This window comes from Theropithecus gelada, chromosome 3, assembly GCF_003255815.1.
Source record: "Theropithecus gelada isolate Dixy chromosome 3, Tgel_1.0, whole genome shotgun sequence".
Lineage (NCBI taxonomy): Eukaryota > Metazoa > Chordata > Mammalia > Primates > Cercopithecidae > Theropithecus > Theropithecus gelada.
Genome location: NC_037670.1, coordinates 16,913,565 through 16,931,882, shown reverse-complemented (window position 1 = coordinate 16,931,882; position 18,318 = coordinate 16,913,565). Strand labels below are relative to the sequence as shown.

Here is an 18,318-nt window from a genome sequence, read left to right as displayed (position 1 = left end):
AAAAAAAAAAAAAAAAAAAAAAAAAAAAAAAAAAAAAAAAGAAACTTTGGGCGCAGTGGCTCACGCCTATAACCCCAGCACTTTGGAAGGCCGAGGCTGGTGAATCACTTGAGGTCAGGAGTTTGAGACCAGCCTAGCCAACATGGCGAAACCCTGTCTCTACTAAAAACACAGAAATTAGCCAGGTATGGTGGTATGTGACTCTAGTCCCAGCTACTCAGGAGACTGAGGCAGGAGAATCGCTTGAACCTAGGAGGAGGAGGTTGTAGTGAGCCGAGATTGTACCACTGCACACAGCCTGGTGACAGAGCGAGACTCTGTCTCAAAAAAAAAGAAAAAAGAAACTGTAGGTCTGTGGAATCTCCCTAAGGCCTGGGTCTTTGATCACTGTCTGCTGACATTAGCACAGTTCCACCAGCTTCCCAGGGTCTGTGCATGCCTCAGGTTTTCTCTACCCTTTCCCTGCTAGCCCCCATTCTTATGTGATGCCACAGGAGGGTGAGCAATGATGAGCCTTTCCTGCTCCCTGACTGTGGCATCGGGCCTTGGCCCACTTCCACATCCACTTACTTAAAAGGGTGTTTTTTTTTTTTTAACATTTTGGTTATACTTCCAGCATTTCTGCAGCTGGAGTGGTTCAGGTCTGTGGTCCTCCTTTCACCTCCCAACCCACCCTCCAAGCAACTCCAGCAAAGACAAGCAGCACCCTAGTGTGCTCCTGCAGCAGCACTGACTGACGGCCCCACCAAGTGGAGCACAGGAGACGCCCTCACCAGCACCAGCGTGTGGACTCTATATCCCCCCTGCCCTGGCAGCTGTGCCGACTGCCGTCTCAGTCCTTCCTCTGCTGCTCATTACACATGGGTGAGGTACAGAGTCCAGCTGGCACCTGAATGGCCCCAGGACACCTCCCAACCCATGTGTTCTATGGCCCTACCCTGCCCCCTACTCTGTCAGCTCTGTCTACCCTCTGGGGGTGATCTCGTCATCCCCGTGCCTCCCCTCACCACCCAAACTGGCTTCCGGGGTGAAACCCCCGGCGTTTGTATCAGGACACTGCTGTCCCCTCTTGAGCAGTCCCTTCACTTCCTGCCAGCTTGATCCCCCCTCCACCAAAGTCATCTAACACAAGGGACCCCCAGCCGTGCTGACAGCTCTCTAGGGGAGATCCCCACCAGGGTTCCCACAGCACTCCAGGAACCCAGCAGGGGCTCTGTGTGGTTCCAGGGTCTCACCTCCCAAAATGTATAACGGGGTAAACTCATATGCATGAGTGTTTTCTGGGGAGATGTTCACTGCTTTCAATAGATAGCCACAAAATGTTACAAGACAGTGGTTAAAGAGACCAGGTAAGGCCGGGCGCAGTGGCTCATGGCTCCCAGCACTTTGAGAGGCCAAGGCAGGCGGATCACCTGAGGTTAGGAGTTTGAGACCAGCCTGGCCAACAGAGTGAAACCCTGTCTCTACTAAAAATATAAAAATTAGCTGGGTGTGGTGGCCTGAGACTGTAATCCCAGCTCCTCGGGAGGCAGAGGCAGGAGAATCGCTTGAATCCGGGAGGCGGGGGTTGCAGTGAGCCAAGATCATGCCACTGCACTCCAGCCTGAGCAAGACTCTGTCTCAAAACAAAACAGAACAAAAAAACACCAGATGATAAGAAATTAATGTTGATTTTGCTGAGTATTTAAACAGTATGTGGTTCTGTTTAAAAAAACAAACACTGATCTTTTTTTTTTTTGAGACAGAGTCTCGCTCTGTTGCCAGGCTGGAGTGCAGTGGCACAATCTTGGCTCACTGCAACCTCTGCCTCCCAGGTTCAAATGATTCTCCTGCCTCAGCTTCCCGAGTAGCTGGAAACTACAGGCGTGGGCCGCCATGCCCAGCTAATTTTTGTATTTTTAGTAGAGACGGATTTCACCACGTTGGCCAGGATGGTCTCGATCTCTTGACCTTGTGATCTGCCCGCCTTGGCCTCTGGAAGCACTGGGATTACAGGCGTGAGCCACCGCACCTGGCCGCGAACACTGATCTTTTAAAGGCACACACACTGAGTCCACAGGTGAGGTGTCCCGCTGGGACACACTTCACATTCACCAGCAAAGGAGACAGGCACAGCAGCAGCAGCACAGGACGCCCCCACGCCGGCTGGGGGAGGGGCAGCCTCCCCTACTCCTACAGATGCTCAGAGTCTTCCATAGCAAGATGGAAGCCACCCAGCCCTGCCTGCAGCCTGACTCGGGTACCTCCATCCACGGCACAGCCTCCTTCCTGCCCAGTTGGGAACCTCCCCCTTTCTGTATCCCTATAGAACTCAAGCTCGATCAGGGCCTCTGCCAGAAGCCTAACTCCCCCCACCCACAGAATGACTACCCCTCTCTGTGTCACAGCCTGCGCCTGACCCACGCATGGTCCCTGTCACTCTACTCCTCGGGACGGCAGCAGCGGCCCAACAACCAAATCAACAGCAGACATACCACATCTCTGGGAATAGGGTATTGAGGCCTTCCCAGCTGTAAACATTCAGGACAGCCAGCCAGAACTTCCCCCAGGAGGGGATGGCCACAGCACCACCTGAGAGGGGAGAGAATAGGCCCATGTCACCTGCTTCCTGTCAGCAAAGCCAGCACTGCTCTAGCTGGGAAGCTTCACCCTCTGGGAGTCACGTCTGCCCCTCTCCATGAGCCAAGGGCAGCCGCATGCGGATCTTGCAACCCCCATGTGCAAAGCAGGTTCCAGAGTGCTCAGAACTGCCCTGGATACACGGCTCCTAGGTGGAACCAGTGGCTTCCCTGGGAGTGAGTGTGTCCAGCCCCAGGAGAGGTGTTTGCAACCCCTGGCCCCAGGAAGGAGCACGTGAAGACAGCTACCTGGGAAGGTCCAGGGACACCTCAGTGCTCAGGTGAGCGAGGGGCCCAGGTGCACATGCACCTGGAGAAGGCAATGTGGGGAAGTGACAGCGCACATTCGGCCTCGCCCTCTGAGCCAAGCCTGGGCTGCCCCCATCTGTGTCATCTCCACTTGGCAGACTGGTCCCGTACGGGAACAAGGACAACCCCAAACTCCAGAGTAGCTCCAGCACACTGGCCCCATGCCAGAGCCACTTCAGCAGCATGCAGTTCTGGCACAGCCACGCCATCTAAACACGCTTCTGAGGAGTCCCTGCTCCAAACCCCAAAAGGTATGCAAAAGTCAAAGACTCACAAAGCTACTAGGCAAAGTGCAGCCTAAACACATTCCTTCACCAGACAGGCGCCAGGAGTGTGGTGGGAACCAGACAGCAGCCTTGGGGACGCAGCATCAATGACACCAAAGGCTGACAGTGAACTGATGACAACAGTGACAAGCCCATGAAGAAAAAAGGCAGGATCTCGTGAGAATGCGTAACAGGACACTCCATCTGGCATGGTAGGTCAGGAAGAGGTCCTCAAAGAAGGAACATGTAAAGTGTGAGCCAGCGGGGCAGGAGTGGAAGGTAAGAGGCTCCAGGTTAAGGAAGCAGTGCACGGCGAGCCCTGGGATAGCAACGGCCTTTGAGGAGCTGACAGGAGGCCCCTGTGCATGGAGCAGAGAGCAGGGCAGGTGGGATTGACTACGGAAGGTCCGTGAAAGGCAAAAGACAAGACCAGGCCAGGCTCTGCAGAGCCACAACATGAACTAGGTTTTCTTGGAGAAGCAGGAGCCATGGATTCCCTTGGGCTGGAACTGCCCTCAGGGCCTATAGGCAAGAGGAGAGGTAGCCAGGCTGGGGCTTGGAGAGGTAGCCAGGCCGGGGCTTGGAGAGGTAGCCAGGCCGCGGGTTGGAGAGGTGGACAGCCAGGGCTTGGAGAGGGAGCCAGGCTGGGGCTTGGAGAGGTAGACAGTTGGGGCTTGGAGAGGTGGACAGTCAGGGCTTCGAGAGGCGGATAGCCCGGGGTTTGGAGAAGTGGACAGCCAGGGCTTGGAGAGGTAGCTAGGCCGGGGCTTGGAGAGGTGGACAGCTCAGGGCTTGGAGAGGTAGACAGTTGGGGCTTGGAGAGGTGGACAGCCAGGGCTTGGAGACGTAGACAGCCAGCTCGGAAGCTGCAAGCTCCAGGCCTGCTCTCGCCTGTGGTCAGGCTGCCCCAAGAAGGTGGACATATTAACATTCTTCGTTTAAGTCTTTGCCAGTTCAGGAAACAAACAGAATTACCTAGTTGTCTTAATTTGCTTTGCTTTTTTATTTTTTCAGAGACAGGGTCTCACTCTGTCACCCAGGCCGGAGTGCAGTGGTACAATCAGCTCACTGCAACCCAGAACTCCCGGGCTCCAGTGATCCTCCTGCCTTACTAGCCTCCAAGCAGCTGGGACTACAGGTGCATATCATCACACCTGGCTAATATTTTATTGTTTTTGTAGGGACCAGGTCTCTCACCATGTTGCCCAGGCTGGCCTCAAACTCCTAGGTTCAAGTGGTCCTTCCACCTCAATCTCACAAAGTGCTGGAACTGCAGGCGTGAGCCACTGTGCCTGGCTCTTAATTTGCTTTTTTAAAAAAACGATGCCTAGGTTAAACAGTTTCTGCCTACTTCTGTTTTGACAAATTCCCTGCTCATGTGCTTTGCCCATTGTTTCAGCTGGAAGTGCATCTTTCTGTATCTCGTATGCGAGAGCTCATTATCAAGATGACACGAACTCCCGGCCCAGGACATGCTGCACAGGCCATACCTTTCTTGTGAAGAATGTTACGGGCTCGTACCAGGTCAGGATCGTCAGGCCCAACGCCCAGAATTCTGAGAGACACATAGTTGAGCGCAGTCCCAAACACGGTGGACTTATCCTCAATGTGCCTAGAGGGGCAGAGGACAGGTGAGCAACTGGTATCTGTCCTTACTTCTAAGAAATAAAGTAAAACTTTCTGTGGAGTTTCCTCAGAAAACTAAGAATGCTAAAACACCTTACCCTGACATAACGTGCCACCACAGGAGACCCCGAGCAGCCACTCTGCAGTACAGATTCACGCACCTCCCATGACAACTGAGCCCCCGCACCTTCCTCACCCTGACCCGCCTGCTCTACACCTTCCCACGCCTGAGTCAACACTTCTAGCCCCAGGGCGTTTCACCTTGGGCTACAGCTCTGCTCCCAAAGCGTGTGCCACACGGCAAGAAAGCTGTCAGGCCCTGCCTCCACCTGCTGCCAGCCCAGAGTCAAAGGCAATTTTCTTCTGCCTTAAGTGATAACAGACTGACAGTTTTCACATGTGGGTCTCAAGAGTGTCCTAATAGTCACAAAACCCATTTAACAAAAGATGTGAGGCCGAGGCCCCACCTGCACAGCCTCCAGCCCACTCCCCTCCTGCTAGTCTCTCCCCAGCCCACCCCGGGCCCACAGCTGCAATCACTCCTAATCCTTGGCAGCTGCCCGGAAACCCAAGCATCTCCTACATCATGAGAACACACACATGCACATGTGCAGTGACACGGGGGGGCACACTCACAGGCCCCATCCGCCGTCGGGCAGCTGCACTGACCGCAGGTACCGCACAATCTCTTCTCTGTATCCGGCTGGCAGAGCGATGCGTGCCACGTGGCAAGTGATCAGGAGGCCTGTGTGGCAGGAGAGATGTTCCTCGCTGGGGGCAGGTGGTCATCACTGCTAAGACCAGGCCCCTTTCCTCCTGAGCACCTCACTCCCACAGGGAGCTACCTCCTTCTCACGAAAACACCCCCCGAAAGGCCATTCCTCCCAAGCCCCCATGGGGGACTTTGGGAACAGGGCCAGAGGGAACGTCAGCCACAGCACAGGCGATGCTCCCTGCCTAGGGCCTGCAGAGTCCACTCAGCCATGCCTGGCTCCCATGACCATGTCGCTCAGAGAAACACCAAACCCTGCACAGCACCTCAAGAAGGCCTCTCCCAAGTGCCCCGAAGGTCCAAAAGGAACCAACATTTTAGATCAGTGGGCCTTCCACGGGGGGAGGCTGTTGGTCTTGCTTTAACATCTGCTAGGAAGAAAAATACAAAATTGGTCACCCTTGCATGCGGTAACACCTATTTGCTTATTTATATTTTTCTGTTTCATAAATTTTCTACAAGCATATGCCGCTTTGCAAATGTTGGGGGGGAGGGAGAGACAACAATAAATATTATCCACTAAGAACCTTCCGTCCCCAGCCTGGTCCTTTCAGGCATGGTGCTCACAGGCCACCCTCTACCCCCCATGCTTGGTTCCATCAGCCATGTGCCCCCAGAGCCTGGCACGGGACAGGTCTCAGGGCAGACCCCAGCCACATGTGCCATGGAATGAATACCTGACTCTGGCTTAGACAGTCAGAAGCCCTAGTGTTCAAACCATCCAGACACGCCCTGGAAGAAGAGCAGATGGACTCAGAGACAGCGCACGGGGTCACATAAAATGAGCCATCCAAAAACAAGCCCATCTCCTTCCTAACAGTTATAATGCTGTTAGGACAGGGAAATGTGCAGACAGGAGCAGAGCCAGCATCTTCCTGATTTTATAGGCAAGGAAACTGAGGCACAGCCAGTAAATGGTGGGGCTAGGTCAGACCCCACTCAGTGCTCACCACAGTGCTGCCCAATGCTGCACAGGCCACACTCGATGGGAGTTGTCTACATAGTATCATGGACCAGGAGCATTTTCCAAAGTCCAGAAACAGGGAAGAAAAGCTCCAACTCAGCCAGGCGCGGTGGCTCACACCTGTAATCCCAGTATTTTGGGAGGCTGAGGGGGGCGGATCATGAGGTCAGGAGTTTGAGACCAACCTGACCAACATGGTGAAACCCCGTCTCTACTGAAAATACAAAAATTAGCCAGGAATGGTGGCGCATGCCTGTAATCCCAGCTACTCGGAAGGCTGAGGCAAGAGAATCGTTTGAACCCAGGAGGTGGAGGCTACAATGAGCCAAAATCGCGCCATTGCACTCCAGCCTGGGGAACAAGAGCGAAATGCTGTCTCAAAAACAAAAAACAAAAAAACTCCAACTCACAGCCAGCCCACAGGAAGGGTCCCAGCAAGCTAAGCCCAGAGCCAAAGCAGCAAGAACAAACAACACAGTGGTCCCCACTGACCAAGCACCACTGCGTGCCTGACACTGTGCACATAACCAAACCTGATTCCAATCCTGTCACAGATGAGGCTACAGAGGCAAAGTGAGGCTGACCCATCTCCTGACCAACTCTATGTCATTGCCTTACCATGAGCCCTGGGAACAGTCTCAACATTCCCTGATGGGGCCAAGGGAAGAAAGAGCACCTTGACTTCCCCTAAGGACAAGCCCTCAAATCCCAGGACAGGAAAACTCAAAGCTGTACAGTCCAGGGGGCAGCAGGGCTAGAAGTCAAAGCAGAGATGGGGATCCCAGTGCTCCTCCTGCTAGTCTAGTGACCTGGAATAAATGTGCCTCAGCTTCCTAATGTATCTCATTAGGCTTATTCTAAGGACTAAAAGAAGAACAGGCCTTGAGCAGGGCTCAAACACCATGGAACTGTTTTTAACATTAAAGGCCAACTTCTCCCAAACTAACATATAAACCTAATGCAACTTCATTTCAAGTCCCAACAGGTTTTATTCTGGGACAGAATCAGGATAAAGGCAATTTGGATGAGTAAATGAATAGATACATGTAAGAGATGTTTTAAAAAGAAACGCGGCCGGGCGCGGTGGCTCAAGCCTGTAATCCCAGCACTTTGGGAGGCTGAGATGGGCGGATCACGAGGTCAGGAGATCGAGACCATCCTGGCTAACACGGTGAAACCCCGTCTCTACTAAAAACACAAAAAATGAGCCGGGCGTGGTGGCGGGTGCCTGTACTGTAGTCCCAGCTACTCGGGAGGCTGAGGCAGGAGAATGGCGTGAACCCGGGAGGCGGAGCTTGCAGTGAGCTGAGATCCAGCCACTGCACTCTAGCCTGGGCACAGAGCGAGACTCCGTCTCAAAAAAAAAAAAAAAAAAAAAAAAGAAACGCAACAAAGATATATAAGGACTTTCTATCTACTACAAAATCACCGTAGTAAAAGAAAATGACGTATCAATAAAAGTCATTACAGAAACAAAACCTATTTATGTAGGAATTCACATCATTGAAACAATGTGATCACAAGTCACTACGGGAAAAAGTCCTATTGCATAAATTCATAGGAGGGAATTTCCCATTTTACAAGGCTGAGGATTTCCGTAGAGAAACACTCCCAGTATGCAAAATAGTCTTGTGTAGCCAAATCAGTTCAATACCCAGGCAGTCCAACTGCTATGCTCCTCCTACTCACCAGCCTGAACCTGAAGTTCCCCTGCAGTAGCTAAGAGTAAGTTCACAGCAGATAACAGCTCCCCACCCATCACTCTGCCCACCTACAGCCCCTTGGCATAGGCTAGGTCTTGCACCTGGAATGCCCATCCCACTCTGTACTGAGACTTCAAAGCCCATCTTCCTCCTCCCTCAAGGCAACACAGACCCCTAGAGAACCACTTGCTTCTCTTATCAGAGAGCCTGTCACCCTACACTGGCAAGGCTAGCCAATAGCAGGACGATTCTGACACAGGGCAGAGTTTGCCAGCCCTTTTCTATGTGAGCCCCTGGATTTTCACCTGCTTCATCAAAACCCTAGACCAGGCTGGGCCAGGATCCCAAGGGTGATCCAGGGTGGCCATACCCTCAGGCTGGGGCAGCATACTCCTACCTGGCAGGAGGAAAAGTGGGCCACCATAGTCACCCGTCCAGTGCCCATCCTCAGCCTGCAGCCCCACGTAAAATGTCATCCCGTTCAGAGCCCCCTCACAGGCGGTGTGGGCTTTGGGCAAATCCTTAAAGTAATTCTTCTGCAAAGAGACCGGAAAAAAAAAAAAAAAAAAGAGAGAGAGCTGACGGGACTGTTGAGCGGCCAGAAAAGCCCTCTTCATATACAGCCCAAGTCAAAATAGTGAATCTAAATTACTTTAAAAGTGTCAGCTGTTTCCATCAAAAGTCTGAAACTCTTCGATGAGAGTATCACACCTCAGCAAAGTAAAAGAACAGGTGCACATTTTCACTGCTTTACTTTCCAGTCACGTATTCTTAACTTCTCCAAGATGTCTGGAATAAACCAGGCACCCAGAGTGTGGGGTGGGGCACGGGTGCCCACCTGGGCCTGGGACTCGGGCCTCTCAAAAAGGGCCCAAGGGGTGGCACAGCCTTTCCCACGGAGGCCGGGGCTTGGCAGGAGACCCTGTTTACACTGCAGACTCTGACGAGGAACATCTCTTACGATGCACACAACGAAGACACTGGATCCAAACACTTTTTGTGAATAAAAACAAAGTCACAACTATCTTTGCAACTCTTCCGTAAGTCAAAAATTACCTCAAAATAAGGAGCTAAAAAATGCAACATTAGGAGTCTCCTATGCGTGGTTAGAGATGAAGGGCTGAAGCGGAGGGGCCCGCGAACGCAGCTCCCGTGGGCGCTCGCCTTGGGGATGGGCGTCGCTGGCCGGGTCCTTCCACCCGCCTTTCTGGGAGAAAACGTGCTCCTCACGGCTCACCCCTCAGGGCCCCCGGGGTCCCCGCGCTCGCGGACGCTCCGCGGAAGCCACTTACGGTGTCCAGCCCCAGGGCGTGGGCTTCCAGACCGGTCTGCTCGCGGCCGGCGCGCTCGTCCTGCAGGTAGGTCCACGTCTGCCGGCCCCTCTCGCAGCTGAGTCGCCAGCGGCCGAGGTCGGTGGCGGGCTCGGTCTTGTAGGGGCCCCCTCGGCGCCGCAGACACCTGAGGGCCACCGGCCGTCAGCGACCCAGGCCTCGCCCCGACCCCCGGCCCACTGCCCGCGTCGCGCTCTCCTCAGCACCCAGACCACCCCGCCTGCGCCAGGAGCCCGGGGCGAGGGGACTCACGTGCCCTCAGTCATTGCAGCCGCAGTGCTCTACGCCGCCCACTACCAGCCGCCCGCTCTCCGCACCCGGGACCTGCCGCCCAGCCCCGCCCCTCCCGCGCGCACTACGCAGGCGCGGGCCTCGGCCGACGCGCAGGCCCAGGTGGGACGATGCCCACGCAACCAATCAGAGCGCCGTGAACGTGAGCCCGGGGTGTGTCAGGCGACCACAGTGGTGGAGCGCGAGGAGCACCATGCGGCGTGGGGCGGGGCCTGAGGGGGCGGGGCTGCGACGGGGCTGGGGAGGTGGGTGGGGACTTATGGGCGGGGCATGAGGGACAGGGCTGGTCGGTGGGCGGTGGGGGCGGGGATGGTGGGTGGGGCCGGCGGGGATGGTGGGTGGGGCCGGCGGGGATGGTGGGTGGGGCCGGCGGGGATGGTGGGTGGGGCCGGCGGGCGGGGGCGGGGCCTCCTGCGCGCCCCTTAGAGGCTTGTTTCCCGGGAGCTTGGCCTCGTGCGCAGCGCTCCCCGGTGAGCGTGTCTGAGGCGCCGGTGAGGAGGGTCCCGCCGCAGGTCAGAAGGAAGGACGTGGGGAGCGAGGCTCGAGCGAGGGACAGCGAGTGCGAAGGTCGGGTGGCAGGGAATTGCTGTCGCATGGCAGGATTTGCCCGGACGCCGGGGCCGGGGCTGGGGGCAGGAGGCCGCCCTGAGGTGAGGTGGGCGCGGGCGGTCGGGGCCAGTGCAAGACCAGGGGGAGGGCGCCACCGGGCGTCCCTGGGAAGCTGAGCGCCGCGTAGCCTTCGCCGGGGGGAAGGGGGCAGACGCGGTGAGGCCGAGGCCCCCAGGCCTGGCGGACCACAGGGGCCAGAAGCCCTGCAGCCCAGGGCAGGGAAGGGCTGCGTTGCAGGCCAGGACCGAGCGCGGTAGAGTCTCAGCTGCTCACGAGGTCGCTGGAATTCAGGGTGGGCGCCCCCAGGAGAAACTAAAGGTGAAGAGGCTTAGCAGCAGTGGGAAGAGGAAGATGGAGGCAGAGCGAGTGACCGAACTTGGAAGGGACAGCCGGGCGCAGCAGGGCAGGAGGCGTCTGACTGTTGGAAACATGGCTGACGTCTGGAGACTGCAGCCCGTGGTCCCTAAGGTCAAGGACCCAGCATGTCTTCATCTGGCCCACAGAAGCCCTAACATCCAATTACAACTGCCCCAGCCTAATGAGCGTTTCTGCACCCACTCCTCAATTCCTACCCCCAGCCTAACTTCGAAGGGGGCGTGAGCCACAGCAAGTCGGAGAAGAAAGTTGGAAGAGAGAGGGGACAAAAGAATACCCACAGGCATCTTCCCCCAGTGGAATAGCGGGGTTTTAGACAATCAAGGATACTCACCTTTTCCTATACCAGTTCAGAAACGAATGAAAAAGACACAGCAATAAGATGGGTGGATATTAACATATCAGCCTTGCCACAAATTAAAAAGCTAGCTTGAAGGACAAGGCTCAAATCTGCAAGCAAGAGGGCAAGCTACTAAATCACCCGTAAGTCAGACAAACATATCCCCCGGCCTCTGGGCCATGGAACTGCCTCACCAAGCACTATGCAATTGAGTGCTGACCAGAAGACACCTCTCCAGTCAACCCACAGACCCCAGAAAGAGTACCCAGAGGAGCTTGAGCACTCCACCCTATCTGTTCTCTGAAATTCAACCAAATGAGTCACTCTGCTTCTCTGGAAGCAGAAAGAGGCTGGAAGTTTTTCTCCAGATAAGTTCCTCCATGTAGAAACATGAAGAATAGGAATAAGGGGCTTCAGCCTGGATGGAATCTCACACTGAACCTGGCAAAGCTAGGTGAGGGAAGAGGTTTCAATTGGAGAAGAGTTTGAGTTTTGATATTTTAAAGACTGGACTTTTTATGAGTAAAATAACCTGCTTTTTTTAATGTCTGAAAGAGAACAAAAACTGTAAACTACGTCTGGGAATTGACGCAGTTAAGCTTCTAGGGGCAGTCATGAGAAAAAAAACTGTTGCTATCAGCTTGCATACTACTGCATCCAGCTTGTTCATTAGGCCAGATACAGACGGCTCTGAGGATTTTGGCCTGCACAACTGGGTATATGGTGGTGGTCATTTACTAAACTAGAGGTGTCTTTTATTTATTTATTTAGTGACAGGATATCAGGCTGTCACCCAGGTGGGAATGCAGTGGCACAACCATTAGCTCACTGCAGCCTCAAATTCCAGGGCTAAGTGATCTTCCGGGCTCAGCCTCCTGAATAGCTTAGACTACAGGCCTGTGCCATCACACCTGGCTAATTTTTTTTTTAAGTTTGGTAGAGACACGGGGTCTTGCTATGTTGCCCAGGATGGTCTCAAACTCCTGGCCGCAAGGAATCCTCCCACTTCAGCCTCCCAAAGTGTTGGGATTATAGGCATGAGCCACTGCATCTGGCCTAAAATAGGGAAAGTTTGATTGGAAAGTTCAGCTTTAAGTGGGGACAAGTTATACTAGAGATGCTTATTAGACATTCAAGTGAAATATTGAGTAGGCTAGCATTCAGGGGAGAAGATAATGCTAGAGATAGGAATTTGGGAGTCATTTGCTTTCAGGTAGTGTTTGAAATCATGAGATTGGACAAGATGAATTAGGAAATGCACATAAAACAGAGAAGTTCCAGCATGAGCCCTGGGGCACCAACCTTTTCCAGCATAGAGGAATGGCCAGAGAGAGGAGGAAAACCAGAGGAATATGAAGTCATAATATAAGTGAAGACATGGTGATCTTTGCTGAGGCTTTGAAGGGATTGCAAAATGAAGACTGAGAATTATCGGATGCAACGAAACAATGTATTGGTGACTGACAAAAGCTATCTCAGGAGACATGGGGAGAAAAGCCTAATGGCAGAATTTTGAAAAAAATTTTCAGCTAAACATGGCAGACTAAGCATAAACATTAACCTCCATTTCCTGCCCAAACCCTACTCACATAAAGTAATAAAAGACCAAAAAACCCACAAAGAATGGGAGAGGAGACACCAGTAAGCAAGAGAAGTCAACAAAATTATAGAGACTGGGAATGGATGGAGAAGTGATAACTGACTTAGCCAGAGAGAGTTGAGAGTTAATGTTTGTGGGTGAAGCCAACAAGAGACCATTCCTGCCAGCAAATACCAGGAAGGTGCAGAAATTGGAATAACTGGTGGAAAATTTTTGTGAGGAACAGTGTGACCACAGGTCCCCTCTCCTACTTGGGTGGAGGAAGTCTGCAGTAGTTGAATCAGAGTAGGTATTACCTTAGGCATGAGGCATAGCTGAGGGTCACTGAAAGCAGACAGATTGAGTGAAAGTCTATACGTGTGAGTTGAGGCTCACTTCTCCCACTCAGCCAGATAGCATGAGATAAGAGTGGAAGGATTCCTCTGGAGCAGCTGGCCCACAAGAAGAGTCCTGCAAACACTGGCAACTGTAACCCAGTAGAAAAACAGAAACCTATTAGCTGGCAGACTGTACCCATTGACAGTTTTCAACAAGCTCCTTAGAGCCCCATCGTCAGCATGAGCCAGACATTTGGGGAAAACAGTACGACATTACCTCCAGCCATGCAAGTGATCCATCTTGGACCGCTGACCAGTCAAGCCTTCAGATGACTCTAACCTCAGCCAATACCTGACTGCAGCTGCATGAGAGATCCCAACAGAAAGCTGCCCAGCTGAATCCTCAAATTTAAGCTACTGTATTTGGGGTGATTTGTTCAATAGCAATAAAAAACTAGACAAAAGGACTACAAAGTGCCCAGCACAATAAATTGGGCAGGGGTTGGGGAGGGAATGGGGAGGCAACATATGAAGTAATGTCATTGAGAAATTTGAGAACACCAGGAATAGAGGTGATCTCAAAAATTTCCAGCAACAAAAAAAGCAAAAACACAAAGGAATTATTTCCAATCTAAAATTCTATTCCCATTCAACTGATGAATCAAACATAAGGATAGATAAGTCCAAAAAAACACCATTTCTTTACTCTCACAACATCCTTTTGACACCAGATGTAGAGGATTTCTCCCCACTGGCAAGCAAGCATTCAGCTGTGCAGCAGACACCAGCTGGGTATCTGCTTCAATCCTGCACCATCTACCTGGAGACAGCAGCAGATCACACAAGTTGAGGACTCTGTGCCACAAGACTGAGCCCCATGTCCAGTGTCAATCACAAGCCCCAGGTTGTTTTACCTGTCCTGGGTTCCCAAGACCCCTCCTTGGCTTTAATTTACAAGAGCAGTTCACAGAACTCAGGGAAACACATATTTATTATAAGGCTATTTTAAAGGCTACAAATAAACAGCCAGATGAAAAGATATGCAGGGCAAGGCCTAGAAGAGTCCCAAGAGCAGGAGCTTCTGTCTGCAAGTTGAGATGTGCCATTCTCCCAGCATGTGGACGTGTTCCTGTCCACCTTCCTAGAAGCCCCCACACATTCGGCTATCCACAAGCTCTCTGAACCCTGTCCTTGGGTCTTTAGGAGGCTTCATTACATAGGCATGATTGATTAAATTATTGGCCATTGGTGATCAACATCACTTTCAGTCCCTCTCCCCCAACCTCTGGGAGTTTGGGGGGTAGGCTGAAAGTTTCAACCCCTCTGATCATGCCCTGGTCTTTCAGATGACCAGTCCCTATCCTGAAGCTACACAGGAGCTGTCCACCATCAGTCATCTTACTAGCATACAAAAAGACATCACTTTGGAGATTCCAGGGATTTTAGGAGTTGTATATCAGAAGGCAGAGACAAAGACCAAATATATATTTGATAATATTACAGTAGAAATAAAGACATTTTAGATATTCAAGCTCAGAAGGCTACTGAAGGACAGGCTCCATCAAGAAGAGAAAACAAAGGAAGAAGAAAATACGATTCGGAATCCAGGAAATGTTCAAGTTATGGCAGGAAGACAGGGGGTTCCCAGAGGAACATCTTGAAGAGAAAGTGGAACATATTACCTGATGCACATGACTTTGTTGGGAAGAGCTTTATACTTAGGGCAGTGACTTTTGGGTGAAGTAGTGACAGGAGCATAGAAAACCAAGCAAATGAGAAAAACAATGTAATTATTAACTCCAGGAAAAATCAAAAGTTGTACCTAAAGGAAATGTAATCATAAACCAATAAAGGGCACAACAGCAAATGGTAAACATACAGTTATACTAAACTGTGAATGCAGGTTTCAGCCAATATTAAATTGCTTAGGGAGACTAATATGAGAGGAAATGTGGATGTCGAGGGTGGGGGTGATAATATGTTGTGGGAAAGACAGTATAAGAGAAGCTAACTCAGGCCGGGCGCGGTGGCTCAAGCCTGTAATCCTAGCACTTTGGGAGGCCGAGACGGGCGGATCACGAGGTCAGGAGATCGAGACCATCCTGGCCTGACACGGTGAAACCCCGTCTCTACTAAAAAATACAAAAACTAGCCGGGCGAGATGGCGGGCGCCTGTAGTCCCAGCTACTCGGGAGGCTGAGGCAGGAGAATAGCGGGAACCCGGGAGGCGGAGCTTGCAGTGAGCTGTGATCCGGCCACTGCACTCCAGCCTGGGCAACAGAGCGACACTCCGTCTCAAAAAAAAAAAAAAAAAAAAGAGAAGCTAACTCCTCTTCCATTGTAGGAAGTCAACAGTGTCTAAAGTCAAGATTAAGAAATAGCATTAAGTCTTTACATGAAGTTAATCACTGAAGATCCCTGAGTTGAGTAGCGTGTGTTTGGAGAAGCAGGGATTGGATGGTAGATTTGGTAGAGGAGGAGGTTCTCTTCTTAGTGCTATTGTTTTCTCAGTGAAATAAGGACATGATCTAAGAAGTTTGAAGAGAATGAGAAGACATGAAATAAGAGTCTGGGGATGTAGGATTAAGTCAGGAGATGCTGAGTGCCAGTGGTCATATGATTGGTGGTCATATGCAACGTCACCAGTTCTATTAATACCTCTTTCTGTATATGGCTCAAATTTTATCCCCTCTTCACACCAATTGCTAGCAAACAGGCTTATTCCCTTTGAATTTCACCCAAATGCCTGTAGCACCCACCTCTCAATTCCTGCCCCACATGCCATTTTTAAAAGAAAATGTGACTAGATCACTTCTCTGCCTAATCTTCAACAACTGGTTCTCACAGCTCTCAGAAGAAGGTGACAAGAATCTCTGACCTCACCCTGCTGGCCTGTTCCCCTCACTTGGCCACACAACCAAGCTGGTACCTTCAAGCTTTCATCATGTCAAGTACACTGTCCCCAGCTACACCCCTGCACTCCTCTCCAGGAATTCTTTCTCCCCTACCCAACCAGACCCCGTTCCATCCTCCGTTTCTTCCTTGCTACCAATTCAGGCCCACGCCTCACGCACATTCTCTGAGAATTATGTACATAAATACCTGCTGACTCTCCTGGACGTAAGCTGGGTAGGCTTAGCAGGCAAAGGCCATGTCTTTCTTTATCTCTGCATCACTGATGTCTGGCCCATCAAGGACTGCTGAGAGAATGAATTGCCTGTTACACATGGAAATGTAAGCTCCAAACTGCCTCAGAGCATATGCTGGTGGGTGACAGTCTGAGGTGGTCATGAATATAGGAGAATATTGAAGAGGTCACACAGGGGCAACAACTTTTCATTATGAACAACTGGGAGACTTTGACACTTAAATGGTTTATTTGCATGATTAATAATTACATTTCCAACAGTGCATCAAGCATCTGAGAATAACATTATTTTGAGTAAAAACAGAAACTCTTTGGGAGAGACCGCCTCCCCACAGGTCAGCTGCTCAAATGTCCACCATATCTAGCAGCGCAGAGAGATGGAGCTCAGAGGCAACTTCCTCTTCCCTTGAACTCCGGATCAGCCTTTCCAGGTGCTTTAGCCGTTCGGTTAGACACGTTCCTGTTGCCTCTGACAGCTGCAATTGCTGCCTCCTCCTGTCACTCTATTTGAATAAAAAAGAAACTAAACAGTTTTGGAATGTCAATAAACCACGACCTATTCTCTGTGAAGGAACTAGATCTGGATCATGTTAGAAACTTCATCTGAGTAGTCATTTAGTTTTACAGAGGGAAAAAAAAATTATCCATTGTACATCCTTCCAGCCTCATTTAGCTCGTACATTCAGCTGGTATCTGCATACAGACTGTTTGCCTTTGTATTCTATCATGAACAATTTCCAGTGTCAGTCATTTTTCACCCAGGCTGGAACACAGTGGCATGATCATAGCTTACTGCAGCCTCAAACTCCTGGGCTCGAGTAATCCCCCAGCTCAGCCTCCCGAGTAGCTGGGACAACAGGCATGTAGCACCATGCCTGGCTAATTATGTACTGTAGAGATGAGATCTCTTTATGTTGCCCAGGCTGGACTCAAACTCCTGGGCTTAAGCGATCCTCCCTCCTCAGCCTCCCAAAGTGCTGTGATTACAGGCATGAGCCACCGCGCCCAGCCAGTCATTTTTAGAAAATATCATCAAGGGCTGTGAATTATTCTGTCATGTGAATGTATTATAATTGTTTAATCAGACTCCCATCTTCAAACGTTTATTGCTTCTACTTTTATACAATATAACTAATGCTACAGTAAACATTTTTATACATTAATTTTTAGGGAATATCTGGTAGGTCAGAATTCTTTAGGTCAGATTGATAATTCAAAGGGCATGAACTTTTTTTTTTTTTTTTTTTTTTGAGACAGAGTCTCGCTCTGTCGCCCAGGCTGGAGTGCAGTGGCCAGATCTCAGCTCACTGTAAGCTCCGCCTCCCGGGTTTACGCCATTCTCCTGCCTCAGCCTCCTGAGTAGCTGGGAGTACACAGCTGGGACTACAGGCGCCCGCCACCTCACCCAGCTAGTTTTTTGTATTTTTTAGTAGAGACGGGGTTTCACCGTGTTAGCCAGGATGGTCTTGATCTCCTGACCTCGTGATCCACCCGTCTCGGCCTCCCAAAGTGCTGGGATTACAGGCTTAAGCCACCGCGCCCGGCCAGCATGAATATTTTTAAAGTATTTGCCCAACTGATGAATGGAAACAGTAAGTTATTTTAATTTGCTTTTCTCCCCTATTGAAGGGCTTCCTACAGCCAGTCCAGGAGCACAGTTTTTACCTGTTCAGTGGCACATATTTGTGATTGAAACTCTGTTTTTGCATCTTTAACCACTGAAGGAAGAATGGTAAGGTAAAAAGACCTTAGGCTTTGGAGCCAGTTGGATCTGGCTTTGAAAAGCAACCCTGACCACTCACTACTTGAACACTCTTGGGTGAGGCTCTTGACTTGGGAGCTTACCTTCCGCATTCATTAGTTTTCCTCAGGAAAAATTAATCCCAGAAGGGAGGTCTGGGTAATGCCGAAGCTTGGACAATATGTGCTCCAAGAGAAGCTGCTGTCATCACCTTAATGCCCTTAACTACACATCAGCACACAGTTACAGGTCTTACTCAGTTCTTAAGAATATTTCATTTCTATTCTTCATTTATTCCATAGGCAGAA

General features: G+C 51.2%; 2 protein-coding genes across 4 annotated transcripts in view; both read right to left on the bottom strand.

Annotated features, from left to right (window-relative positions):
- Positions 1-9,941, bottom strand: part of LSS (lanosterol synthase) — a 39,264-nt gene extending 29,323 nt beyond the window's left edge. For 2 of the 3 annotated variants that reach the window (XM_025378630.1, XM_025378629.1), the window contains exons 1-6: positions 9,842-9,941; positions 9,551-9,716; positions 8,656-8,794; positions 5,456-5,564; positions 4,684-4,805; positions 2,475-2,571 (exon numbers count right to left, since the gene is read on the bottom strand). In XM_025378630.1, the coding sequence (XP_025234415.1) occupies positions 2,475-2,571; positions 4,684-4,805; positions 5,456-5,564; positions 8,656-8,794; positions 9,551-9,716; positions 9,842-9,855 (647 nt within the window). In that variant the 5' untranslated portion in view covers positions 9,856-9,941. The remainder of the gene's footprint in view (positions 1-2,474; positions 2,572-4,683; positions 4,806-5,455; positions 5,565-8,655; positions 8,795-9,550; positions 9,717-9,841) is intronic. The other variant, XM_025378631.1, reaches the window with a different exon arrangement.
- A 6,538-nt stretch (positions 9,942-16,479) lies between these two features.
- The window catches only part of MCM3AP (minichromosome maintenance complex component 3 associated protein), a 52,470-nt gene continuing 50,631 nt past the window's right edge, over positions 16,480-18,318 (bottom strand). Inside the window, exon 29 of the mRNA XM_025378708.1 lies at positions 16,480-16,772. Coding sequence (XP_025234493.1) covers positions 16,614-16,772 — 159 coding nt within the window. The 3' untranslated portion in view covers positions 16,480-16,613. The remainder of the gene's footprint in view (positions 16,773-18,318) is intronic.